The following is a 24,910-nucleotide window of genomic DNA, read 5'->3' on the forward strand; positions in this document are numbered from 1 at the left end:
ATATCTGCCCTCCACTCAGGAGGTGAAGGCAAGAAGATCAGCAGTTCCAGGTTATCCTAAGCTACATAAGGAATTCAAGACCAACCTGGGCTACATGAGACCCTATCTAAAACCAAAAAAAGTCAGGCATGATGGTGGCACATTCCAGCACCTGGGAGGTGAAGGATCAGGAGTTCAAGCACAGCCTCAACTAAATAGCAAGTTCAAGGCCAGCCTAAGATACCTGAAACCCTGTCCCAACCAACCTCCCTCGACAAACAATAAACAGAGTAAACTCAAGCAAACAAACTTCCCACCCCGATTCCAGAGGAGTGACCTTAAGCCAGACTTGGATGGCAGTCGGGATGATTCCTGCCAGGTAAATAATGATCATACTTATAATTCACTTCAATAGTTCCCAGGTAGTTTTCCCGTTCTTCTTTCTAAATCCCCGAGCGAGGCCAATCGGCTACGTATTTTATGGCGTTGGGAACCTTGGCTGGCCCAGACGGGGCGGGGCAGAGCGGCAAGCCCCAACCTCAGCTAGGTGCGTCAGGGGGAATCCTCACTGCACCTAGGCGCGGCGGGCGAGGAAATTGCACCATGTATGGGCAGCTGCGTCAGAGGGGGCGGGGCCACCGCAGTGGCTAGGGGACGCCAAGTCGGTCGCTTTCCCTCAGTAGAGGCTGCTGGCCACCAAAGCAGGGGGTCCTGAAGTTCCGTGCGGACCGGCCCACAGCGGCTCGTTCGGAGAGGTGAGAGGCGCCGCTGCGACACGCCCCCCACCCCCCGCGGTGCAAGTGGTTCAGCCCGAAAACTTTTCATTCATAAAAAAGACAAGACTCCGCGAGGCGCGAGTGAGTCAGAACCGCAGCCGCCGACGCGGACCCTACCGAGCATCCAGCCCAGGGCATGTACCGAGACTTCGGGGAACCGGGACCGAGCTCCGGGGCCGGCAGCGCGTACGGTCGCCCCGCGCAGCCCCCGCAAGCGCAGGCACAGACCGCCCAGCAGCAGGTGAGGCTGGCCGGACCCCCGAGGGGACCCGGGTTTGGACAGCGTTGGGGATGCTGGAGTTAGTCTGGTTTGCTCCGGGATTAGGACCGGGACCCCGAGCAGCGTCTGCCTCTGGTGGTCGCGACCGAGGATCCTGCACGTTCTGCGCAGTCCAGGAACCGGTGTCCCCCGTACCCAGGGGAGCAGGCGCAACTGGAGGAGCGAAGATGTACGAATCCCTCTTTTCGCCCGCCCGCCCTCATCTCCCTAGCTGAATGTCAATCTGCCCCTCTGTCTCCGTTATGGTCTTTATTTCTTCTTGTCTGCCCCTAAATATGGTGTCCCACCTGCCCCATCCCAAGACGGAGCAGGACCAGAGTGAGTGCTCCATCTCCAGCTTAATAACCGGGACCTAGAGTCTGGGCACACGGGAGATTGGGGGAGGGGGGCATTAGAACCCGGCCAGGACAGCGAATCCTTAGCAGTCTGTCTGTGACTGTCCGTGTGTCGCTTCTAGTTTGTCCGTGTCCCTCTGTCCGGTCAAGTCCCCATCCTTTTGAACTCAGTAGATTCCTGTGGGTCCCAGACAGTGCCTCTGAGGGGTTCCTGGAGACTGACGCTCCACTTCCTAAGACAAATGGAGACCACGAAGTGTTGGGACATGTGCTGGCTCATCCACCAGGCCACTCTTGCGCCCCATACTCTCGGCACCCGACGGTTCCCACTGCTGGCTAGGAGCACTTGAGAGCTTGCAGGTGCCCATTTCCTGTCGAAGAGCCACGAGCACGTGTCGCCAGGGGAGGGAAGGAGCTGCGTCCGTTCCGCCGAGTCACAGCGAACCGAGTCACTGCGGCTGAGTCACCCTGGGTGCCCCTCCCTTCCTGGCACCAAACGGCCCTTGGGACCGACGACATAGGAGCGGGAGATGCCCCTGGCGATGCTTCTAGCTCAGAACTGGGGTCATTCAGCTACTGTGTCCCCCCAGTACTGGGCTGGGGACGTAGCCGTCCAGGCTTGCCTAGGCATATGAGGTGTTTCCTGGACAGAAGGGGCCCCCCACCCTTAGCTCTCAGGGGCATATGAGGTGTTTCCTGGACAGAAGGGGCCCCCCACCCTTAGCTCTCAGGGCTTAAACCCAGTTCTCTTCCCCAGAATACTCACACCCCTCCAGACCCCCACCCCTACCCAATCCCAACACATGCCTCAGATTTCTGGCAGAAAAAGAAGTAAAGAATGCCAGGCCTCCTATGGAGGGCTTTTCATCTCTTTACTTAATTTTATGAACTCCAAATTCCCATCAATTTTGAGCCTTCAAAATTTCAAATTGACAGCTGGGCATGGCTTTAATCCCAGCATTCATGAGGCAGAGGCAGAGGCAGGCTGATCTCTGGAAGTTCAAGACCAATTTGGTCTACAAAGTGAGTTAAGTTACATAATAGAGAAATCCTGTCTGAAAAAATATAATAAATTTAAAAGCCAATTAAACTCCGATTTCTGAGCTATTAGAGCCAGCTTCTCGGCAGCAGTGAAATGTGGCATGGTATTAAGACCAAGAAGACTGAAGTAACCTTGAGGCTAAATGACTAGCCCCAGTCACAAAGCCGATCCCTCAAATGAGACAGCCTTTCCAGACAGGGTTGCTCTGTGTAACAGCCCCGGCTGGCCTCTCCCTCTCAGAGATCCGCCTGCCTCTGCCTCCCAAATGCTGGGAGTAAGGGCTCGACCACCACTGCCCTGCAGCACCTACCTCACCCAAGAGGCTGTTACACACATTCTCGAGTCAGGTGTAGTGCTGCATGCCTAGAGTCTCGGTGCTTGGGAGGTGGAGGCAGGGGGGTCGAGAGTGAGTCTAGCCGCAGCGACATGAGATCCTGTCCCCCAAAACAGATTCCCTTACCAGATTCTCAGAGTGGCCTTGGGAGCTAAGCTGAATTCTTGCTCTTTTGTGAGGCTGGGTGCAGGAATGGGTGCGAGAGCCCGGCCGTCTGGGCTCACGCCTCAGGTTCTACTTGCTGGCTGTGGTCTATGGACAGCTGCCGTCCCGTGTGAAAATGAAGACGCGATTGTGCCAGCTGTGTGAATCACTATTTATAAAGTAGTTGGAACAGTTCCTACTTGGTAAGAATTATCTCCTGAGGAAACAGAGGTAAAGAGACATTTTGGGACCTACCCAAAGTCACACAGCTCATGAACAAGTTTCTGGTCACCAAATTGTGTTCCTTGTGGTCTCCCAGTATCTGCATTGAGAGTAGACAGAAGGCTAGCCTCTGTCCCCTGGACGTCCCTCAGTTCTCCTCATCACTAACCCTCTGTTCTTACTTCTCAGAAGTTCCACCTTGTGCCAAGCATCAATGCTGTGAGTGGCAGCCAGGAGTTGCAGTGGATGGTGCAGCCTCATTTCCTGGGACCTGGCGGCTATCCCCGACCTCTGGCCTATCCCCAGTACAGTCCCCCTCAGCCCCGACCAGGAGTCATACGAGCCCTAGGGCCACCTCCAGGGGTGCGTCGCCGGCCCTGTGAGCAGGTAAGGAACAGAGGTGTTGCACTTTCGATAGCCCTTAGGGGTCCTAGGAGGCAGGGGACAGGATCTTGCTATGAGAGAACTCCCGTTGCCCATAGGAGTCCCTGGGAGGCCAAGAAAGAGGCGAAAGGTCACTTGTGAGTCAAGGAAAGCTTCCTGGAGAAGGCTGCATGTTAACCTAAACCACAGACAGGATTCATGTTTGGAAAGCTGAAAGAATCTTCTTGGGAATGGGGTTGGAGGAACAAGAATGCAGGAGGAGGACAGAGTGTAAAGGGGGTATGTGCAAATGGGGGGGTCTCCATTGTGTGGCATGCATGCAGTGGGTAGGCTTATGTTGTCTACGTACCTTGGGGTGAGAGAAGAATAGGAACCAGTGTTCAACATTCCCTGAATCTCAGTTTCTCTATTTCTTTTAATGCTCACAAAAAGTGAACGGGAAGCCAGATAGTGGTGGCGCACGCCTTTAGTCCCATCACTTGGGATACAGAGGCAGGCAGATCTCTGAGTTCTAGGCCACCTTTGTCTACAGAGTGAGTTCCAGAACAGGTTACATAGAGTAACCCTGTCTCAAAAAACAAACAAAAAATGAATGGGAAATGTATCTCAAGTTTTCCATCTCCCAGTGGAGGAAGTGAAGACACAGAAGGTAGTCACTTGTCCAGTCCATACAAACACTGAGTAATGAGACAGGACGGGCCTCAGGTCCTCAACTCCCAAAGTCGAATGTCTCAATGAGAGCTCACAGAAGTTTCCAGACAAAGGGAGCCGAGAACTTTTGCCTCCCTGAAGTCCTTCCTAAAATGAATAAGGGTGTTTTTGTTTGCTTATTTGAGCTAGGGTCTTGCTATGTAGTCCAAGCTAGCCTTGAATTTGAGCTCCTCCTGCCTCAATTTCCCAAGTGCTAGGATTACAGGTGTATCCTAAACTGAGATGGAGGACCTTTAAGGCCATAGCACCACTTTCCTGAGCACCCCCGGAGCACTATAAGAGTGTAGTGGGGTGAGGTCTCCATACCAAAAAGTTGGCTTTGCTGGGCATGAAGGTGCATGCCTGTAATTCCAGTACTTAGGAAGTGGAGACAGGAGGATTGATTCAAATCCAGTCTCAGAAACATGGGAAGTTTAAGGTACATAAACCCTGTTTCAAATAACCAAACAACAAAAGAATACTTGACTTAAATGTTGCCTAGGAAAAAATAAGTTGTAGAAACACTCCTGGCTGGGGTTGGTAACTCTGTGGTGAAGAGCATCCCTGGACTCAGTCTCCAGTGTATGCTGTATGCCTATGTTCCCAAGTAAACACAGACACAAATCTTTGCCATGATGGTGGGGAGAGGATGAAGAGGGAGGGCAAGACCTTGGGAGACTGACCAGAGAACAGCCAGCAGCCGGCTTTCCAGCAACAGAATAGCTTAACTCTGTGATCAGCTGGTCTAGAGCAAGGGGCTGGCCAACCCTTCTGCACTTCCTTCCGTTAGCCCTGTCCTGGGTGTCACCTTTTGATCATGGGTGCTGCTGGGTTGGAGCTGTGGTGGGTAGGGTCCTCCTGGGGCAGGTGGCTCCATCAGATGGCCTTTCACTCAGTGGGAATGGAGTGAATGTTAAATCCTGCTCTGGAATTGAGCTTCAGTTCCTTACATGAGAGTATGCTGAGGTCTGGAGAGGTGACTCAGCAGTTAGCACTGGCTGCTTTTGCAAAGGACCGAGGTCCCGTTTCCAGCACCCATATGGAAACTCACTGTCCATAATGCCCTCCAAAGGTTCTGAAGCCCTCCTCTGGTCTCCACCAGCACTGCAAGCTTGTGGTACACACACACACACACACACACACACACACACACACACACACAAAACTCTCAGACACATAATTTTTTTTGATTTTTTTGTTTTTGTCTTTTTGGTTTTCGAGACAGGGTTTCTCTGTGTAACAGCCCTGGTTGTCCTAGAACTCACTTTGTAGACCAGGCTTGCCTTGAACTAAATTTTTTAATCTTAGAAAAAAAAAAAAAAAGGATATGTAGGTTGTGTTGATGAGGTGGCTCAGTGGGTAAAGGTACTTGCTACCAAGCCTGATGATGAGTTCAATCCCTGAAACCCATGTAGTGGAAGAGCGAATTGACCTCCTAAAAGTTGTCTTGACCTCCACAGTGGTATGGCATACTTGTGACCACTCCCCCCACCCCACACACACACTGTTTTAAGACTCTAGCCAGTAACCACAGCTGGAATTCCCCTAGCTGTGCTTAAAAGGAGCTTGCGAGCTTCTTTTGGGGGTGCCATTTTGCCACTTTGTCAGATAGTTTGATCCCTAAATGCTGGAATTCTTGCTCTTGAGAATTAAACACTCATGTTGATTGCAAACTCAAATGCAAAAAAAAAAAAAGACTCTAGCCAGGCATGGTGGCACATGCCTTTAGTCCCAGCACTCAGAAGGCAGAGGCACACAGATCTTTGTGAATTCAAGGATAGCCAGGACTTTTACATAGAGAAGCCCTGTCTTGAAAAAGCAAAAACAAACAAAAAAAGACCCTATGTAGGAAGACAGGCAGATGGTTCAGTCAGGCAAGTGACTGTCACATGAGGACCTGAGTTTGGATCCCTAGTGCCCACATAGAGGCCAAGAGTAGCTTTTGTAACCCCAGCATGGGGAGGGAGCAGGCTGAGACAGACAGTTCCCTTTAGCTCACTATCCAGCAAGTCTAGCCAAACGAACAGGCTCCAGGTTCAGTGAGAGACTTTGTCTCAAAAAGAACTAAGGTGGAGAACTGAGAAAGACACCCAACATCAGCTTCCAGCCACCACACCAACAAACACACAAAGAATCAGGAGGCACATGTAGGTGGATCTCTGAGTTTGAGGCCAGCCTGGTCTATGGAGTGAGTTCCAGGACAGCCAGGGCTGTTACACAGAGAAATCCTGTCTCAAAATCAAACAAACAACAAAAAAGAATCCATACAAGGAAGCTGGAAGTAATGATGGAAGCCTGTAATCCTAGTACCCTAGAGGCGGAAGCAGAAGAATCAGGAGTTTGAGGACAGCCTTGGCTATATGTTGAGTTTAAGGCTAGCCTGGGATACATGAGACCTTGTCTCTTTTAAAAAGACAAAATGGGCTGGGGAGATGGCTAAGTGGTTAAGAGCATTGGCTGCTCTTCCAGAGGACCTGAGTTCAATCCCCAGCATCCATATGGCAGCTCACAACTGTCTGTAACTCCAGTTCCAGGGGATCTGGCATCCTCACACAGACATACATGCAGGCAAAACATCCATGCACATAAAATAAAAAATAAATTATTAAAAAAAATAAAAAGACAAAGTAGGCCAACAAACCAGGTATGGTGGTGCACATCTTCCATCCAAACACCTGGGAGGCAGAGGCAGGTGGATCTCTGTGAGTTCCAGGCCAACCTGGTCTACAGAGCAAGATCTAGGCCAGCCAGGGCTACACAGTGAGATCCAGTCTCAAATACAAAGAAACAAAACTACAAAAAGCAAAAAGAATCTATTTAAGGGCGAGGGGTATAACTCAGTGGTAGAGCCTTTGCCCAGCTATGACGTACCAGACAGGGGGTTGATCCCGAGCACTGAACAAGAGAAAAATCCTATAAAGTACTTTGCTGGCACAGTAGATTCCCAATAACTTTTGACACTCATGAGCACCTCCTCTGATTCATAGCTCCTCGGGGAAGGAAGAAATTCCATCTTCCACAGATGAGAGGCTGAGGGTCCCATAAAGAGATAATCGTGTCTGGCAGACTCAGGAGGGAACGCCCGGGAAGTAAGGCTTTCAACATCTTAGTTGAGTCCTAAGCTGAGGAAGGACAGGAGGAAGGTCAAAGTTTATGGAGCAGATAAAGCATCACAGGAAAGAAACCAGCAGTAAAGCTGGGTGTGAACTGGAAATTTTACCACTCAGGCGAGGAGCGCCTGGTACAGAGAAGCAGTTGTGTTACGGTGGTACCTGAACTACAGGCTGACGGACAGGCCCCCAGGTGGATGGCCGGCTCAGGGCAGCTGGTGGTCCAGGGTCAGCCCCCCTTTTTTCTCTCCCAACCTAGATCAGCCCAGAGGAGGAAGAGCGTCGCAGAGTGAGGCGCGAACGAAACAAGTTAGCAGCGGCGAAGTGCAGAAACCGGAGAAAGGAACTGACAGACTTCCTGCAGGCGGTGAGCATCAGCCGGCACCCAGAGTTCCCCCGGGCCCTGGGCCCACCGAGCCTAACAGGGGCCTTGGTTCCCGGGAGCACGAGAAACTCCTCCACACCCCGCCCTCCTCCCTGTTCAAGGGGAAGTCCTGGGGAAAGGATAAGGAAATGTGGATTAAAAATGAGTTGCCGCCGGTAGATGATGGTGCATGCTTTTAATCCCAGCACTCAAGGGGCAGAGGCAGGCGAATCTTTGTGAGTTCGAGGCCAGCCTGGGCTACACAGTGAGTTCCAGAACAGCCAGGGCTGTTACACTGAAAAACCCTGTCTCAAAAAAAAAAGAAAAAAGAAAAAATTATTTGCCGTGGCCCTCAAAGCAAAGATGTTAGTAGGCAATTCTCCTATGATGCCCTGGGCCTGATGGAGTCATGCCCATTTTCTCCCAGGGTCTCATGGGAGTTGCAGTCCAGACTTGGTGGGGACTCCAGGCACAGCCCCCACACTCCAGTCTGAGGCGTGGAGATCTTTAGCCCTCCTCAATTTCTCCTAACCCTCTAAAGGAGACCGACAAATTGGAGGATGAGAAATCCGGCCTGCAGCGAGAGATTGAAGAACTGCAGAAACAGAAGGAGCGCCTGGAGCTGGTGCTGGAAGCCCACCGCCCCATCTGCAAAATCCCGGAAGGGGCTAAGGACACAGGTGGTACCAGCGGCACCAGCGGCGCCAGCGGCGCTGGCGGCCCCGGCAGCCCACCAGCCCCCTGCCGCCCCGTACCTTGTATCTCCCTTTCTCCAGGGCCTGTACTTGAACCGGAAGCACTGCACACCCCCACGCTCATGACCACACCCTCTCTGACCCCCTTCACGCCCAGCCTGGTTTTCACCTATCCTAGCACACCTGAACCTTGCTCCTCAGCTCATCGAAAGAGCAGCAGCAGCAGCGGGGACCCCTCCTCCGACCCCCTGGGTTCTCCCACACTCCTGGCTTTGTGAGGCACCCAGCCACACCCCTTGCTGGTGCTCCCCCTAGCCACCTCCTTTCTCCCACTGATCCAGCAGGCCTGGACCACATCCGTGCCCCAAACCAGCAGGTCCTCCATCTCTTCAGATTAGAACGAACATATTATGCTTTGATGTAGAGCCAGCTTGGGGGTCCCCAAAGCTGCTCACTCTTTCTCTAGAGCTGGCCTATCATAATTTGCACAAAATTAGAGACAAAATATGTCCCCTTTGGGCCAGAGAAATCCTGGCAGCCCAGACTGTAGCCCCCCAATGGTCCTTTGGAGCCCCAATCCCCCGCAGACCCCTCTCACACTATGTCACTTTCTTGGTGTGACCCAGGCAGAAGGTGCCCTTTCCCTAGAACACTAACTTACACAGCTCCACTGCCAGCAGCACCAGGGCATCCTGCAGGCTCCTCCTGAATGGCACAACTCAGGAGGCACCGGTGGCTTCTGTGATGAGCTGAGCTGCACCCCCCCAGCTTTGAGAAGCCTTTAGTTCCAGGGTATCCAAGCCTCCACATCAAGGGCAGCTGCTATTTATTTTCCTAAAGAGACTATTTTTATACAAACCTTCCAAAATGGAATAAAAGGCTTGAAGCTCTAGTCTGAATTGTCATGTTGGATCCAGAGACTAAAAGGAGACCGTTTGGAACAGGGGCTCTAGGGTCCAGTCTCAGCTGTGACCTTGAAGAAACTACCATATATTTTTGGACTTCGATATTCTCATCTGCAGAATGGGGCTCTGCCTCGTCTCCTGGGCTGAAAGACTGAGGATGTTCCGGATTGCAAGCAAACAAGATTATCAGTTTTTCCCCTTGGGGACCTAAACTGTTCCTATCTTAAGGACTGGGGGCGGGGAGAGACCGTGCTATACCATTCCACCTTCCGAACAGGCAGCCAGTGGGCTTTAGGCCCCCAACACCTGCTTCCTGTCCCATTGTTTTGGACAGGAAGGAGCCTGGAAGGGAGCTGGAGCCACTTCAGGGGCCGGATTTCGGCCTGTCTCGGCGCCCATCGGGGGAGTTAGCGGTCTACCACTGCCTTAAACCCCACCCCAAACTCCAGGGAATGAGGAGTCAGCCCTCAGTTCTGCAGTCCCTCCGGATGGGAACTGCACCGCGTCTTTGGGTTTCCGCCCTCTTCCCAACCCCGGCGAGTTCCAGACACAGGCTGGCCAGGCTTCGGGCTCTGCTTCCTTCCCAGTTTATTAGTCCCCACCCAACCACCCAGCAAGTCCCTCCACTTCAGCCTCCATTCCCCTACTGCTCTGCCAGCAAGAGCAAGGGGCCTTCCTCAGTGCCAGGGCTTCTTCAGTCCATGCCAGCGCCCTGGTGCTCAGCTGAAGCAGCGACCAGGTCTAGAGGTCCACAGCAGTCTCCGCGATCACGGAGCAACTCGGGCAGGCGTTGGCGTGGAAAATGCGGCGCCCTCAGTCATCGGGGGAGCAGGCTAGAGGCAACTGATCTGGGCTGCCCACACTGCCAGTGCTGGAACTTCCATCGCCTAAGTCACGGGGTCCGCACGGGGGCAGGGCGAGCTCGGGTGTGGGCCCGGCGCCTGAGCCCACTGCGCCGCCAGGGCCACCGCGGGGGCCCCACTCTTCGCCCAGTGCTAGGCAAAGCTCCTTAAGCGCCAGGTTTTCCCGCAGCAGCTCCTCCTGGCGGCCTTCCAGCTCGGCTAGCTTCTGCCAACAGCCGCCCAGGTCCTCGCGCACCGCCCGGGATGCTTGGGTCCCGAAGAGCTGCCACTGGCGCGCTGCACGCCGTCCCCGCTGGCGCTCCGAGTCCAGGAAGCAGCAGAGATCGCGCAGCTCCCGGTTCTCCGCCTGCAGGCGCCGGTTAAGCTGCTTGAGCTCACGGATCTCGCCCAGGTGACCCTGCAGCTGCCGATTCACCTCCTGCATCAGGCGGCCGCGCTGCACCAGCGCTGCTAGGCGCGCCGCCTCCTCCCGCCGCAGGCGCCGCACCAGCTCCTCCTTACCCAGCGCCGCCATCTCCTCGTCCGTCAGCTCCTCCAGGCCGCCTGCTTCGGCCTCCATGGCTGATCAGGCAGCTGCAGCATCGCCCGCCCGCCGCCGAGGCTCTGGAGCCCCTCCTCGGGCCGGTTGCCGCTCAGGCTCCGGCCCGGGCTCTGGCTCGGAGGAAGGCAAGCTGTGGAAGAGACAGCGTAGGATGCAGCAGCCACCCCGGGGTGGGCACGAGGCAGGGCGCGCGCCGGGGCGGGGCCTCTTGATGTTGAAGACGGACAGCCAATCCGGAAAGTCTCCCGGGAAGGGGCGGAGCCTAAGCCTGTAGCTCCTCTTCGCTGGCCCATTCCAGACCTAGGTGTCACGACCCTCTAACAGTAGGGACCTTCTCTGTCCTCTCCTTCTATGGTCATCTCAGCAGGACTTGACGACGTTGCGGGACTCCATGTCCCAAATCTCCTCAAGCACTTTTTGAGAACCGATATTCAGGCGTCTGCCTTTGACTCCTGCCCACCCCGCGACAGAACCTAAACAGATGGCTTCCCAGGCTCTTCGTCCTTTGCCAGAACTCTCAAGCATCACTTCCAGCTACTGCGAATCCAGAGACCAAAGGTCCTGGCTCATTATCAACCACCCCTCCTTCCCAGGGAACGTTTCCTGCCTGCAGGATGGGCCATCCAAAGGATTTGTTTGTTTAATAAACTTTTGTTGTGTGAAATGCCTGTATAGAAATAAATTTGGGGGGCTGGAGAGATGGCTCAGAGGTTAAGAGCACTGGCTGCTCTTCCAGAGGTCCTGAGTTCAATTCCCAGCAACCACATGGTGGCTCACAACCATCCGTAATGAGATCTGGTGCCCTCTTCTGTCCTGCAGGGGTACATGCAAACAGAACACTGTATACATAATAAGTAAATAAATCTAGAAAGAAAGAAAGAAAGAGAGAGAGAGAGAGAGAGAGAGAGAGAGAGAGAGAGAGAGAGAGAAGAGAAAGAAAGAAAGAAAGAAAGAAAGAAATTTGGTCGGGCAGTTGGTGGCGCACGCCTTTAATCCCAGCACTTGGGAGGCAGAGACAGAGAGACAGGCAGATCTCTGTGAGTTCAAGGCCTGCCTGGGCTACAGAGTGAGTCCCAGGAAAGGCGCAAAGATACACAGAGAAACCTTGTCTTGAAAAACCAAAAAAGAAAGAAAGGAAGGGAGGGAGGGAGGAAAGAGAGAAAGAGAAAGAAGAAAAAGAAAGAAGGAAAGAAAGAAAGAAAGAAAGAAAGAAAGAAAGAAAGAAAGAAAGAAAGAAAGAAAGATTTGACCAGAATCCTGATCTTGACCCAAAAAGTCAAAATCTGGCAAAAGAAGGAAAAAGGAAAAGAGCTGGGGGGGGGGGGGGCGCTGGAGAGGCCACTTAGTAGTGCTGCTCCTGGGAAGGACCTGAGCTAAGAACTCAGCATTGACTCCTCTCGGGGAGGCTCACAGCCACTTGTAACTCCAGACCTGCCACTTTCTTCTAGCCTCCATGTGCACACACACATACAATTTCAAATAAAGAAAACCTTTTGGAGAGAGAGAGGGCATCCAAGTTCACACTGAGCATATGGCTCAATGAATGAGCTTGCCTAGCAAGTGCAAGGCTCTAGTTCATTCTTGCACCATAAAAAGAAGGATATGATGCAGAAGCAGTCTCTGGAACCCCCAAAGTAGTTCCCAAAGAGGAAATATCTGAGGGGCCCTAAAAGATGCATGAGACTGCATAGAGAGTTCCAGGACAGATAGGGCTATGTAGAGACCTTGTCTTAAAAACAAAACAAAATAAAAGACTGCCAATCGAGAAGAGGGGTAGGAGAGAAAGCAGGAAGTGTGGTAAAGACATGGATGACCGGAGTCCAGCTGCGTTAGGAATAAGTGGTTTTGAAAGTTTGGTAAGTGTAGGTAAATGGAAAGTGGTGGGATGAGGAGCCTTTGAAGAGCTGGGTATATTGATGTCTTCCATCCTGTAATTCCAGTGCTTAAAGTTGGAAGACTGAGGACAGTTTAGACTAGCTGAGCTTCAAGGGTGGGTAGAAGCCAAATTCTTTTTCTTTCTTTTTGTTTTTGTTGGTTTTTGTTTTTTGTTTTTTTGCAGCCTTGGCTGTCCTAGAATTTGCTCTGTAGACCAGACAAGCCTTGAATTTACAGAGCTTCACCTGGCTCTCAAGTGCTGGGATTAAAGGCCTGTGTCCCTTCCCCTTCCCGTCCCCGTCCTCCCCCCACCCCCCTTCGCTAGAAGCCAAATTCCCAAGGGCTTGCAATGCTGGACTGCAGGGTTTCCAAAGGCCAGTAAAGATTTGAAACAAGGAAATAATATTTTTAAATATTTTGTTTTGTTTGACACAGGGTCTCAAAATGGAACCCTGGGTGGCCTGAAAGTGTCTGTGTAGATCAGGCTGGCCTCCAGTTCAGAGATTCTCTGACCTCTGTGTAGGAATTACAAGCATGAGCCACCACAACTAGGAAAATATACATTTTTAAAAGACTCTACAAAGCGAGTTCCAGGAAAGGCACAAAGCTACCCAGAGAAACCCTGTCTCAAAAAAAAAAAAAAAAGACTGTTAAAAGAAGGCAGTTGTGTTGGCATATGCCAGTAATCTCAGCACTAGGAAGAAGGGGAGGCAGGAGCGTCAGGAATTCAAGGTCATCCTCCCTTAGCAAGTTCAAGACCAGTCTGAGCTGTAGGAGACTTTGTCCCTCCCACCTCCAAAAGAAGCCTTCAACTGTGCTGTGTGGGGTAGATGCTGGCCGCAGGGTGTGCACAAGATTAATAACACTGTATCAGTTAACAAAGAGAGCTTCACAGAGGACGAGGCAGCAGCGGAGCCAGTGGGCGGAGAGGAAGAAGCAGACACTAGAGCACCAGCAGGCAAGTCAACAGCTGTGAACGCTTCAAGAGAGGAATTTGGGAGACTGCCCAGGTCTCTAGTATGAAAACTGGGTGGATGCTGATTGGGGGTGAGAGAGATCTCCTAGAGACCCTAGAATATGCTGTTTCTAGGGGGCAGAGGTGGAGTGAGAGACCTGGCCTCGTTAACCAGGATGTCCAGGACTTCCTGCCTTCTAGGTTCTAGGCTTCTAGGGCTGAGTTAAACTGACCTGTGTAGAGCTTTTTAATTTATTTATTTTTATTTTTTATTTTTTGAGACAGGATTTCTCTGTGTAGCCCTGACTGTCCTCGAACTCACTCTGTAGACCAGGCTGGCCTTAAACTCAGAGATCCACCTGCCTCTGCCTCCCGAGTGCTGGGATTAGAGGTGCCACCCCATTGCTGTCAGGGTGAAGGTTTTTGTTTTTCCCCTGAGACAGGATTTCTCTCTGTGTATCACTGGCTGTCACAAAACTCACTCTGTAGACCAGGCTGGCCATGAACTCACAGAGATCCACCTGCCTCACGATGAATTCACAGAGATGTGCCACCACTACCCGGCTTCAGGGCTGACTCTTCAACTCCAGGTAAACAGGGTTGCTCTGTGTAACAGCCCTGGGTGTCCTGGAACTCACTCTGTAGCCTGGCCTCGAACTCAAGAGATTCACCTGCCTCTGTCTCCTGAGTGCTGGCATTAAAGGCTAATTTTTTTTTTTTTAGTAATTAAAAAAGTAAACTATATTTACATGTATGTGCAACAGTGCATGTGTGGAGGTCAGAGGACAGCTTGCAGGACACAGTATGGGTCCTGGAGATCACACTTGGGCTGTCAGGCTTGGTGGCTCCTGTGTCAGAGCTTTTACTGCTTTATGAGAAGACAAAGAAGACAGTGAAAAGCCTTCGCAGAGAGATGGCCCTGCAGATGCCTACTGCCAGGCAGAGCTCTGAAAGACTTTAAGAGACATCACAGCTTGTGTGGGGGTGTAGTCTGTGGTGAAAAACCATAGTGGGGGCTGGAGAGATGGCTCAGTGGTTATGAGCAAGTACCGCTCTTGAAGATGAAGAGGAGCTGAGTTCAGTTCCCAGCAGCCACACCTCACCGTTGCCTGTAATTCCAGCTCCAGGAGATCTGATACATCCGGTCTCCGGTGGCACCTGTACACACAGGCACATACCCTCACCCCGCATACACACACTTCAAAATAATAAAAATAAAACACATGGCTGGAACAAGAAAGATGGTCATGTGTCTGATGAACTACACACACAGCAATTTAGAATAAAGCCTCGGAAACATTCTAATTTAGCATACAGTCAAAATTGGGAGACTTGAGAGAGCTGAGAAGGTGGGAGAGACAGAAGGAAGAAATGGGAGAATCTGCAAGACGGGGGAGATTGCGAGAAGGCTATCCGGAGGTCTTCCTGACAACCTCTAGCAGAGGGGACAAATGAAGACAGCAGCTTCTTCCTACCGCTTCGTCCCGGAAGTGGTCCTACGATGGCTCCGGGTGCCCGGAGCGAAATCTCCGCACTCCCGGAAGTGGCTGTGCGGCGGCTTGCCCGGCCCCGGGCCGTGCTAGCTTCAGCTCTGGGCACACCCGGCCCGGGCTTCGCCATGACCAGCGAACTAGACATTTTCGTGGGGAACACGACACTTATAGATGAAGACGTGTATCGCCTCTGGCTGGATGGTTACTCAGGTCTGTGTAGCGCCCTCCCGGGAAGCAGTTGTTTGGGGTGAGAGAGGGGGCGTGGCCAGGACTTAGGCTTCACTTATGGAAGTGGACCGACCGTCTGTGGGAGTCAGGGATGGCGAAGGATTGGAGCTGGAACCCCTGGAGGGTCTCTGGGTTCAGCAGGATGGGACCTTATGGTAGTTCCGTCTTCCTAGTGAACGATGCGGTGGCCCTGCGAGTGCGCTCCGGAATCCTGGAGCAGACAGGCGCCACCGCAGGAGTGCTGCAGAGCGACACCATGGACCACTACCGCACCTTTCACATGCTCGAGCGTCTGCTGCACGCGCCGCCGAAGCTGCTGCACCAGCTCATCTTCCAGATCCCTCCCTCCCGGCAGGCGCTCCTCATCGAGAGGTGCTCACCTGGGGGATGACGGGAATGTCAATCAGTTTGACTTATACCCATTTTGCAGACCGAAACTGAGGCTCAGGGAGGATAGGACGTACCCAGGAAATCAGAAAGTTGAGAACAGAAGGAACCAACCCCAGACTCCCTTCCCCTTCCTTAATGGATCACTAGTAATGTCCTATGCCTCCACAAGGTACTACACTTTTGACGAGGCCTTTGTTCGGGAGGTCTTGGGCAAGAAGCTGTCCAAAGGTACCAAGAAAGACCTGGATGACATCAGCACCAAAACAGGAATTACCCTCAAGAGCTGCCGGAGGCAGGTGGGTTCCACATGTATACCATATCCCACCTAACCCACCCATTCTTGATCCTCTGCTCACTGCCCCAGCTCCCAGTGCCCTGGCTCCACTTCCAGCCTGTGATTGTGGAAGCAGCTTCTTCATATGTAGTTTTCTTCCTCCTACTCCCATCTGGCCAGAGTGACCTTTAATTAGGCTCAGTTCTGACTGGCTTTCCTTTGCTTATAGATTTTCATTGACTCCCACTGTCCTTGACCTTCAGACTGGGTGGGTCCCTGCAGACCTCTCTAGCCTTACATTTCTGGAGCCCCAGGCTTGTTCTTGTTCATGGTGCTCCTGCCTGGAAGGTACTGTGCTTGGGTTATATCTACCCCTTGAAATCCACAGCAGGGAGCTAGGTGCTACCTTATCCATGTGCCTTTTTGGTAGCATCCATGAGCCTTTTCTCCGAGGGAGAAGTCCCAGGGTGTATGGCTGTAAGTATGACTGTGTCTTGCTACAACCTTTATAGGCCTTGGATACCTTTCCTTTGTGTCTCATAAGCTCTGTGTGTGCAGCCTCATTTCAAGTTACTCAGGAGAATCCATTCTCAGTCAGGCTCTTGAGGAACCAGAGATCATGATGCTAAATTGAACCTAGGACAGGAGCAAGGGAATTAACTTTCTCTTAAGGAAAAAATGCCCAAAGCTGGCAAACATTTGTTGAATACCTAGTCATGCTGGGTGTGGTGGCCCACACCTTTAGTCCCAGCACTAGAGAGGCAGGAGCAGGTGGATCTCTGTGAGTTTGAGGCCAGCCTGGTCTACAGAGTGAGATCCAGGACAGCCAGAGTTACACAGTGAGACCTTGTCTCAAAACAAACAAACAAACAAACAAACACCCAAGTCATGTGTTGAAGGAATAACTAGTGGGAAATCAGTACCTGCCAACTGGATAGGTAACAGGAGAGGGAGTGGTCCCACACCACTTCATGCACAAGCACCTCCAACCAGTCTTCTTCCTTCCTTAACTGCTCTACAGTTTGACAATTTTAAGCGCGTCTTCAAGGTGGTGGAAGAGATGCGGGGCTCCCTGGTGGATAACATCCAGCAACATTTCCTCCTCTCTGACCGCCTCGCCAGGTGAGGGGCCAGCAATCTCCCTGACCGCACAGTTTTCTCAAGCCCTTTCGACTGGCACGCCTTCCCATCCTAATCCTTTTCCCTTCTGACTGTTCTGGAGAAAGGATTACTCTATTAATGACCTGTCAATGGCATCCAATTGGCCAGGGTTAAGGCATTTGTAAAGCATTTAAGTCATGCTCGGTGATGATAGTGTGGCTTTCCAGAGGCCACATTTCCTTGGGAGGACTGGCTGAACCTTCTCTTTGCAAAGATGGAAGTTTGGTGAAGAAATGGTCTGTGGTTGGTCACAGGGTGAGTTAAAGCAGAAGCAGGCCAGGACTAAAATGCTTAACCAAGATTACAGGTAAGATTACCTGCTAAGAGAGATTTAAAACAACAAAAAGTTTCTTCAAGAATAGTTATTAAAGGGGCTGGAGAGATGGCTCAGAGGTTAAGAGCACTGACTGCTCTTCCAGAGGTCCTGAGTTCAATTCCCAGCAACCACATGGTGGCTCACAGCCATCCGTAATCAGATCTGGTGCCCTCTTCTGGCCTGCAGTCATACATGCTATATACATAATAAATAAATAAATCTTTAAAAAAATAAAATAAATCTTTAAAAGAAAAAAAAGAATAGTTATTAAAGCTGGGCGGTGGTGGTGCACGCCTTTAATCCCAGCACTCGGGAGGCAGATGCAGACGGATCTCTGAGTTTAAGATCAGCCTGGTCTACAGAGCAAGTTCCAGGACAGCCAGAGCTGTTACACAGAGAAACACTGTCTCGAAACCCCTGCCCCTCCCCCAAAACCCTCCTGATGAAGACACTCACAGGCGCCGTGAGAAGGCGTCTCTCGGCCTGAGAGCCCCTGTCCCCGCCCGCAGAGACTACGCCGCCATCGTCTTCTTTGCCAACAACCGCTTTGAGACAGGAAAGAAAAAGCTGCAGTACCTGAGCTTTGGTGACTTTGCCTTCTGTGCGGAGCTTATGATCCAGAACTGGACCCTTGGAGCCGTCGGTGAGGCCCCCACTGACCCAGGTGCCTGAACATTTCCTGCCTCCTTGGGCACCGGTTCCCTGCCAGCAGCTCTTCCCGTAGCGTCCCAGTACCCAGCGCCCCTCTTCAGCCCTCAACTCCAGGCCACCGCCGCCTGTGGTCCACTTACTCCACATGCACTCTGTCTGCAGGCCAAGGGCTCACTACTGTGTGGCCCAGGGCATATCAGTCCACCTTCCATCTCTGAGATCCCAGTGAGGTAGTGTGAGGAAGGCTCAGGACCTCACAAGATGGTCTCTCACCCACCCACAACTCTCTCATGGTCTTCGCAGACTCCCAGATGGATGACATGGATGTGGACTTAGACAAGGAGTTTCTCCAAGACTTGAAGGAGCTCAAGGTTCTAGTAGCTGACAAGGACCTTCTAGACTTGCATAAGAGGTGACTTTGGGGATCCATGAGACAGGGTATAAAATGATCTTCGATGGCTATAGGTGTGACCCTATCTTCCTACAGCCTGGTGTGTACTGCCCTCCGGGGAAAGCTGGGTGTCTTCTCTGAGATGGAAACCAACTTCAAGGTCTGTGGCCCTGTCCAGGCCCTTCCTCCCTAGTGTCAGGGGCTTTCTGTGTTCTGTCCCTACTGGGCAACTCTGCTCATGCCCGAACCTGACCAGCAGGTGGCACTGCTGCTCTGTGTATCTGCCTGTGAGGGAGCCCAAGTGCATAACAAAAGGGACTTGATTGATTGAGGGAGGTGGATAGATTTGGGGAGGGGCCTGGCCCTCCCCCAGGCTCAGTGCTCAGCCTCCAGCTTCTGAGGCAGAAGACAGAACTCCCAAGATCCCTGCCCCACAGAATCTGTCCCGGGGGCTGGTGAATGTGGCTGCCAAGCTGACCCACAATAAGGATGTCAGAGACCTATTTGTGGACCTTGTGGAGAAGGTGAGCAGTCCTGTCCCACATCCCTGATCCCCAGCCTGTCTTGTCTCTTAGCGGTTCTGATGGTGTTCCTTGTTTCCTCGGGCCTACAGTTTGTGGAACCCTGCCGCTCTGACCACTGGCCACTGAGTGACGTGAGACTCTTCCTCAACCAGTATTCAGCGTCTGTCCACTCCCTGGATGGCTTCCGGTAAGAGGCGCCAGGTCCGCTGGCTCACTTGTTTCCTCCAGTAGACTCAGGGTTTTTCCTATTGCACTACCCTGTGGGTGGAAGTTCTACCTCTTCTTTGTGACCTTAGGCAAGTTACTTACCCTTCTGTGCTTTCTCAAATGTAAACTGAGGCTAAAACTAGAAGAATGATAAGACTGTGGAAATTAGTCTAGGGGCGTAGCTTGGTAAGGGTATACTTATTCACGGTGAGCAAGGCCCTAAGTTCAACTCTCAGTACAGCGTGGGGAGTCGGGAGAAGGAAGCCAGGCGTAATGGCTCAAGTCTGTAGTCCCAGCCCTTCAGAAGTTGGAACATGAGGATTACCACTGTTTTCCAGGCCAGCCTGGGCTACAGAACGAGACTCTGTCTCCAAAAACAAACTCTGTGTGTGTGTGTGTGTGTGTGTGTGTGTGTGTGTGTGTGTGTGTTTTATGTATGTTCAGGCATAGAAAGCATTCGCAGCAGTGTGGCAGGCATGGCCATCGGCTCTCACGGTCGTTCTTTTCATTGCAGGCACCAGGCCCTCTGGGACCGCTACATGGGTACCCTCCGTGGCTGCCTCCTGCGCCTCTATCATGACTAAAGCCCCTCTCCTCCCACTCCTGCACACCCTGACAATAAAGTTGCCATAAATTTGGAGAGACTGGTCCTTGTTCCAGGTTGAGGGGCTCCTGGGGACTTTCACAGTGCGCCCCCATGTGTGCCAAGTGCCATGCCATCGGCGTGTGGGGATGTTAATACTACCACCCCAGGGACTGGACCATGCCCCGGATGAGGTCTTTGTACCCCCACCCCCCCCTCTTCACACCCCAGCTCAAACCACGCAGGAGCCAGGGATCATGTCTTGGTTTATGAAGCCTTAGAGAGAAGATGAGGAAGCCAGGAAGAACTTAGGGTAGGGCTGACAAGGAGGGTAGTGGCCCTGTGGGAGAGGCTGAGGGGTGGCTGCTGGCCTCAAGGTGGGCAAGAGATTGGTTGCTTCTTCCCTGGATGGTCTACGCGAGCTGTGAACGGGTACTTGGTGATGCCACAGCTGTTGTTTCCCCGGTACAGCCTGAAGTAGCCCTGGGGAGTTAGGGGCTGTCAGTGCCGGAAGGCAGCAAAGACGCTCCTCTGCCCCTTGCCCACCCCACCCCAGCCCACCCCACTCACCTTCTCGCCCCATTCGGCTCCCCAGGAGTTCTTCAGGATCCAGTACGGCACAGAGCGGCGAGGCTTGTGAGCCTGGGACAAGAGCGTCCCTGACCGTATGCCTTTCTTCTCCTTGCCCTTGCCAAAGCCCACCAGCAGGACTGAGTGGTCCACATGCTGGGGGTCACAGGTAGTGTGTGTGGCCTTGATCACACCCTTCCGGTAGCCCTGCAGGGTCGGGGATAGAGGAGCTGAGTCGGGCTGGCTCTTCCATAAGCCGCTTCTCTCTGTCCCCTACCTCACCCACCTGTAGCAGCTTCTTGTTGATGGTCACAGTGATAGGGCCATGGGTAGCCAGGTAGCCTGCAATTACTGGAAATGGATAATCACTAAAGATTCCCGAGCATGCCATCAAGCCCTCCCTCCCCCCATGCTGTGCTCTTCTCGCAGGGGAATGGACTTTGTGTCTCCCATGGCCGGGCCTGTCTGCCTCCATTCTGGTGTCTCTGCCCCCCGAGCCCCTGCGCCCACCCTGGCCATACCCTGCTCGTTACTGGACAGCATGATGAAATCTTGGATCCAGGCCACCTTCTTGTACTTCTTGGCTAGGCACCCGTTGGGGTTGCGGTGCCCCTGGAATGGGTAATCCTTTTCGCTGGCCAGGCCACCTGAAGACAAGCAAGACCAGGAAGGAGGCTTGGCGACTGAACGCCCTCCCTCCCCGCTGCCCTCCCACAAGGCCTGCTACTCAACTGTTGTTGAGGACAGTCACATATGCATCCCACACAAAGCCACCGTGGCAGCCATTTCCACAGCGGTCACAGTCCAGCAGCTCTGGGGCAGAATGGGACAACAAAGGTGAGCTGGCCCCTAGACCCTCCATCTTTCCCTGTCACACATCTTCTCCCCGCCATACCCTGCACAGAGACTTCCACAGACTGGTGGTATCTGATGCGCCACAGGGCCTCGATGTTATCCGCTGCTGCTATGGCCCAGCAGCACTTGCAGTTTTTCTGAGTGGAAGAGGGTGGACAGGTAAGGCCTCAAGGCCTCGACCTCATTCCCCCTCCTGGGGTAGGTTGGGCCAAACCTGGGTGGGGGCAGATACCTGGTCCTTGATCGATGAGATGATGCTTTCTTTCTTACGCCAGTCACAGGTAGAGGGCATGGGTTCCCCCCACTTTTCAGATCCTGCCTTTTTGACTATGTTGGGGATCCTTTCAGGTACCCTCTGATGCCCGTATAGCTGGCCAAACTCCTCCTCTGGGTTCAAACAGGGTCACAGAGGTCACAGGTTTGACACTCTTTTTTTTTTTCTTTTGGTTTTTTTGAAACAGGGTTTCTCTGTATAGCTTTGTGCCTTTCCTGGAACTCGCTTTGTAGACCAGGCTGGCCTCGAACTCAAAGAGCTCCGCCTGCCTCCGCCTCCCGAGTGCTGGGATTAGAGGCATGCGCCACCACCACCCGGCAACCCTCTTCTCTTCTATATTCTCCCTTTCCAGCAGTCAAAACCTTGCTTTTTTTTTTTTTTTTTTTTGTTTGTTTGTGTAGCTTTGCGCCTTTCCTGAAACTCACTTGGTAGTCCAGGCTGGCCTTGAACTCACAGAGATCCGCCTGGCTCTGCCTCCCGAGTGCTGGAATTAAAGGCGTGCACCACCACCGCCTGGCTAAAACCTTGCTATTTTTACGATGCCTTCAGAGGCATCAGGAGAGGATGCTGAGGCCTCGAGAAGTCCAGCTTGTTCGAATGTAATCTCTGCACCTTCTGCCCCTGGCCTGCGAGCCAAGCTGGGACACAGGCTCTCGAGTTCCTGCCTTGTGCTCTGGGGTTTGGGGCAGTCACCAGGCTGGTCTTGAAAGGGGAAGATTTGCTCTGTCCATCTGCCAGACACCCTACCCGCGACCTATGGGCTAGGAGGTCTCGGGTACCTGTGAGGTCACTGAATGGAGTCTCCCCAAACTCCGCCGTGCCCAAGTCTTCCTCCTGCAGCCGTTGAGCCTGGGCCAGGTTGTGTGCAAAGATGTCCAGACGGCGAGCATACTCTAGACCAAAAAGGAGCTGTTGCAGGCTGGTCTCGGGGCAGGAAGTGGCCACTGGTTGGGTCATCCACACCCACCCAGGTGAGTGCTGGCTCTTTCCTATAGCCCCCACCACTACCACCCCACTGCAAGAAAGTGGTTCTCCAGCCCACATGAGGTTAGAACTTCCCCCAGAGGCACCAAGAGGCCCACTCAAGGAGGAAGCTGAGAAAGTCCTCTGTAGGCAGTAACATGCAAAGTTAAAATGGCTGGAGATAGGTTTCCTGTACCTGTGGGCTGCACCTTCCCTGCCTCCTCTTCACACATTTGACCACAGGTATGGGGGTGAGTACGTGGGGTTGTGGGGGTAGGGCATGGCGGCATGCATGCATATGCGCGCGCGCGCACACACACACACACACACACACACACACACACACACACACACAACCTTTTGTGGGAGATGAAACTCAGCGAAAGCAAGAACAGCCAGTAACTTGGGGCAGAGCCAGGATAAACAGGGCAAGGTTGGGGGACAGAGTTGCCCCCTTGGAGACAAAATGAGTATTCTTGGGGATTTGCTAATTGAAAATGTGACGAGATGGTGGTCCTCTCCTCCCTGCCTGGAGTCTGTCAGGTGGCTGCAGAGGGGATCATTCCATTCCCATCATACTTTAGGGAAGCCAAGGAATACACTGTGGACCCTGTTTCCCACTCAGGTCCCTGGGCCAGGTCTTTGCCCATCCCAGACCATGAGTTCATCTCTTAAGTAGACAGAGGAAACGAGACTGGGAACATCTGTGCCCATGATACCTGCCGCGTTTGAGTAGCTCCGGTTGTACTTGATCTGGAACAGCTTGAAGACTTCTGTCAGCTCCAGTGGGCGGGGACCTGCATCCTGGCAAGGAGCCAAAGTGGGGAGCGGTACAGGAAAGAATCATTGTAAACTCATCCTTATACCCAACCAAGGTACAAGGACAGGGCTAAGGGGTCATCAGGCATTCTCTTCTCTTCTCAATGTGAGCAACCACATGTTAGCCTCAACTGCTTCCTCTGAGAAATGGGAAAGATAAAGCCACACAGGACAGTTCACCCTATAATTGAATGCTCATTCCAGCATTCAAGAGGCTGAGGCAGGAAGACAGCTGAGCGTCTTAAGACAGTGAAGCCAGCCTGGGCTACATAGTTAAAGGCCAACTTGGGCTACAAAGTGAGCCCCCCCATCCCATTTTTTTGGACAGAGTCTTTTTTTTTCTTCTGGAGCTAAGGACTGAACCCAGGACCTTTAGGCAAGCGCTCTACCACTGAACTAAATCCACAACCCCTAGACAGAGCCTTTACATAGATAGCCCTGTTTGTCCTGGAACTCACTATGTAGACCAGGCTGGCCTCAAACTCACAGAGATCCTCCTGCCTTCATTCCCTGTGAGACCCTGTCTTAAGAAAATTTCAAAGGAAGAGAAAAATATGCCAGTTCATAAAGAGAAGACCCCAGGCATGGGCCAGGCCAGGAAAGACATGGAGAGCAAGTTAGAAGCATTTACCTTGGTGAGGAGGGAGCCACTGAGGGCTTGGCCTGCTGTCCACAGGGCCAGAAAGTAGGAGAGGTGGGCAGTCAGCATCATGGTGCAGCCACGAATGCTGGGGGGCAGGAAGCTGTGCAGGCCACGTTGGAAAGGGCGGAGCTGGAGAAACCACGAGGGGAAACCAGGCGTGGGGCAGAGGTAGACCCTCCTCCCACCTGACTGGCTGTCCCCCACCAACTTCTTTTCAATAGCAGCTCTTGGCTACCCTGTTCCAGACCATTCTGGGGACATAAAGACAAATCCCTCTTTAAGGAGACGGGGGTAGATCCAAGTGGACAGTGAAGATATCAACATCACCGCTGGGATGGAAAGCCTAGACAGGATAAGCTACATGTGCCTGGTGTTCAGTCAGGGATGAGTGGTGGTCCGTATCCTTTAGGGACTCAGTCTTGCTTTTCCTGGGAACCCCAGTCAACATAAGGCCACTGTCTTTAAGAAACCTTCTCCGCTTGAGACCCCAGCCCTGGGCATAACTGTTTATAGCCCCCTGAGCCTTTTCACACTTCTGCCCACTCATCTCCCAACCACACAGAAGTATCCAGTCTGTCTGTGTCTAGACCAGCCGGAAATGTGGGCAGGCTCAATGAGTATTCAGTCAGTTTGGGTTGTTTTGTTCATTTGATGCTGTTGAGACAGGGTCTCACTATGGCTGCTCTAAAACATCCGTGTAGACCAGGCTAACCTTAAATTCACAAATATTTACTTGCCTCTGTCTGAGTTCTGTTCTGGGATTAAAGGCGAGTGCTGTCATACCAGGCAGTTTGGGGGTTCTTTTGTGAGGGAAGGAACTGAGTCTCATGTAGCCCAGGCTGGCCTTAAACTCCTTAGGAAGACCTTCAATGCCAGATCTTCCTGCTTAGACCTGAGAACTTTGATTCCAGACGTCAGTGTGTATTGGATGACGGAAAGCTGATAGATTACAGATGTCAGTGTGTATTGGATGACGGAAAGCTGATAGATTACAGACGTCAGTGTGTATTGGATGACCGAAAGCTGATAGATTACAGACGTCAGTGTGTATTGGATGACCGAAAGCTGATAGAT

General features: G+C 52.5%; 4 protein-coding genes across 8 annotated transcripts; 2 read left to right on the forward strand and 2 right to left on the reverse strand.

Moving 5' to 3' along the window:
* The first annotated feature begins 640 nt into the window (after positions 1-640).
* Positions 641-9,247, forward strand: Fosl1 (FOS like 1, AP-1 transcription factor subunit). 3 transcript variants are annotated; one of them, XM_076557056.1, is made up of 5 exons: positions 641-734; positions 816-996; positions 3,302-3,499; positions 7,556-7,663; positions 8,202-9,247. In XM_076557056.1, the coding sequence occupies exons 2-5, from the start codon at positions 892-894 to the stop codon at positions 8,631-8,633; spliced, it is 843 nt and encodes a 280-aa protein (XP_076413171.1). In that variant the 5' UTR covers positions 641-734; positions 816-891; the 3' UTR covers positions 8,634-9,247. The 3 variants fall into 3 exon arrangements, with proteins under 3 accessions (XP_076413171.1, XP_006980670.2, XP_076413174.1); XM_006980608.2 differs by having other exon boundaries at positions 646-996; XM_076557059.1 differs by lacking the exons at positions 641-734; positions 816-996 and adding an exon at positions 1,268-1,353.
* A 584-nt stretch (positions 9,248-9,831) lies between these two features.
* On the reverse strand, positions 9,832-10,873 carry Ccdc85b (coiled-coil domain containing 85B). Of its 2 annotated transcripts, XM_076557077.1 has the most exons (2): positions 10,625-10,873; positions 10,136-10,469 (listed from the first exon to the last, which is right to left on the reverse strand). In XM_076557077.1, the coding sequence occupies exons 1-2, from the start codon at positions 10,680-10,682 to the stop codon at positions 10,270-10,272; spliced, it is 258 nt and encodes an 85-aa protein (XP_076413192.1). In that variant the 5' UTR covers positions 10,683-10,873; the 3' UTR covers positions 10,136-10,269. The 2 variants fall into 2 exon arrangements, with proteins under 2 accessions (XP_006980669.1, XP_076413192.1); XM_006980607.4 differs by having other exon boundaries at positions 9,832-10,865.
* Positions 10,874-13,942: 3,069 nt separating this feature from the next.
* On the forward strand, positions 13,943-19,769 carry Fibp (FGF1 intracellular binding protein). Of its 2 annotated transcripts, none has more exons than XM_006980611.4 (10): positions 13,943-15,197; positions 15,389-15,587; positions 15,775-15,901; positions 16,901-17,001; positions 17,866-17,999; positions 18,311-18,419; positions 18,495-18,558; positions 18,836-18,922; positions 19,012-19,109; positions 19,644-19,769. In XM_006980611.4, exons 1-10 carry the CDS (start codon positions 14,996-14,998, stop codon positions 19,711-19,713), a joined length of 1,191 nt encoding a protein of 396 aa, XP_006980673.2. In that variant the 5' UTR covers positions 13,943-14,995; the 3' UTR covers positions 19,714-19,769. The 2 variants fall into 2 exon arrangements, with proteins under 2 accessions (XP_006980673.2, XP_006980672.1); XM_006980610.4 differs by having other exon boundaries at positions 15,022-15,197; positions 17,866-18,020.
* Positions 19,770-19,967: 198 nt separating this feature from the next.
* Ctsw (cathepsin W) lies at positions 19,968-23,946 on the reverse strand. The gene is made up of 10 exons (XM_006980612.4): positions 23,825-23,946; positions 23,094-23,178; positions 22,191-22,304; positions 21,370-21,524; positions 21,178-21,274; positions 21,015-21,095; positions 20,804-20,929; positions 20,569-20,633; positions 20,283-20,489; positions 19,968-20,195 (listed from the first exon to the last, which is right to left on the reverse strand). The coding sequence occupies exons 1-10, from the start codon at positions 23,903-23,905 to the stop codon at positions 20,085-20,087; spliced, it is 1,122 nt and encodes a 373-aa protein (XP_006980674.2). The 5' UTR covers positions 23,906-23,946; the 3' UTR covers positions 19,968-20,084.
* Positions 23,947-24,910: the final 964 nt, after the last annotated feature.

This window comes from Peromyscus maniculatus, chromosome 1 (assembly GCF_049852395.1).
Source record: "Peromyscus maniculatus bairdii isolate BWxNUB_F1_BW_parent chromosome 1, HU_Pman_BW_mat_3.1, whole genome shotgun sequence".
In the NCBI taxonomy this organism is placed as follows: Eukaryota; Metazoa; Chordata; class Mammalia; order Rodentia; family Cricetidae; genus Peromyscus; species Peromyscus maniculatus.

Bases quoted from the DNA above. Each gene is read 5' to 3' on its own strand.
- Ccdc85b (XM_006980607.4), bottom strand. From the start codon at position 10,682: ATGGAGGCCGAAGCAGGCGGCCTGGAGGAGCTGACGGACGAGGAGATG.
- Fibp (XM_006980611.4), top strand. From the start codon at position 14,996: ATGGCTCCGGGTGCCCGGAGCGAAATCTCCGCACTCCCGGAAGTGGCT. The intron at 17,002-17,865 runs GTGAGGGGCCAG...CCCCGCCCGCAG, and splicing joins CTCTCTGACCGCCTCGCCAG to AGACTACGCCGCCATCGTCT. The intron at 18,923-19,011 runs GTGAGCAGTCCT...TCGGGCCTACAG, and splicing joins TTGTGGACCTTGTGGAGAAG to TTTGTGGAACCCTGCCGCTC.
- Fosl1 (XM_076557056.1), top strand. From the start codon at position 892: ATGTACCGAGACTTCGGGGAACCGGGACCGAGCTCCGGGGCCGGCAGC. The intron at 997-3,301 runs GTGAGGCTGGCC...CTTACTTCTCAG, and splicing joins CACAGACCGCCCAGCAGCAG to AAGTTCCACCTTGTGCCAAG. The intron at 7,664-8,201 runs GTGAGCATCAGC...AACCCTCTAAAG, and splicing joins TGACAGACTTCCTGCAGGCG to GAGACCGACAAATTGGAGGA.
- Ctsw (XM_006980612.4), bottom strand. From the start codon at position 23,905: ATGATGCTGACTGCCCACCTCTCCTACTTTCTGGCCCTGTGGACAGCA. The intron at 23,179-23,824 runs GTAAATGCTTCT...GCTCCTTGCCAG, and splicing joins GTGGCTCCCTCCTCACCAAG to GATGCAGGTCCCCGCCCACT. The intron at 21,096-21,177 runs GTATGGCGGGGA...ATTCTGCCCCAG, and splicing joins TGTGGAAGTCTCTGTGCAGG to AGCTGCTGGACTGTGACCGC.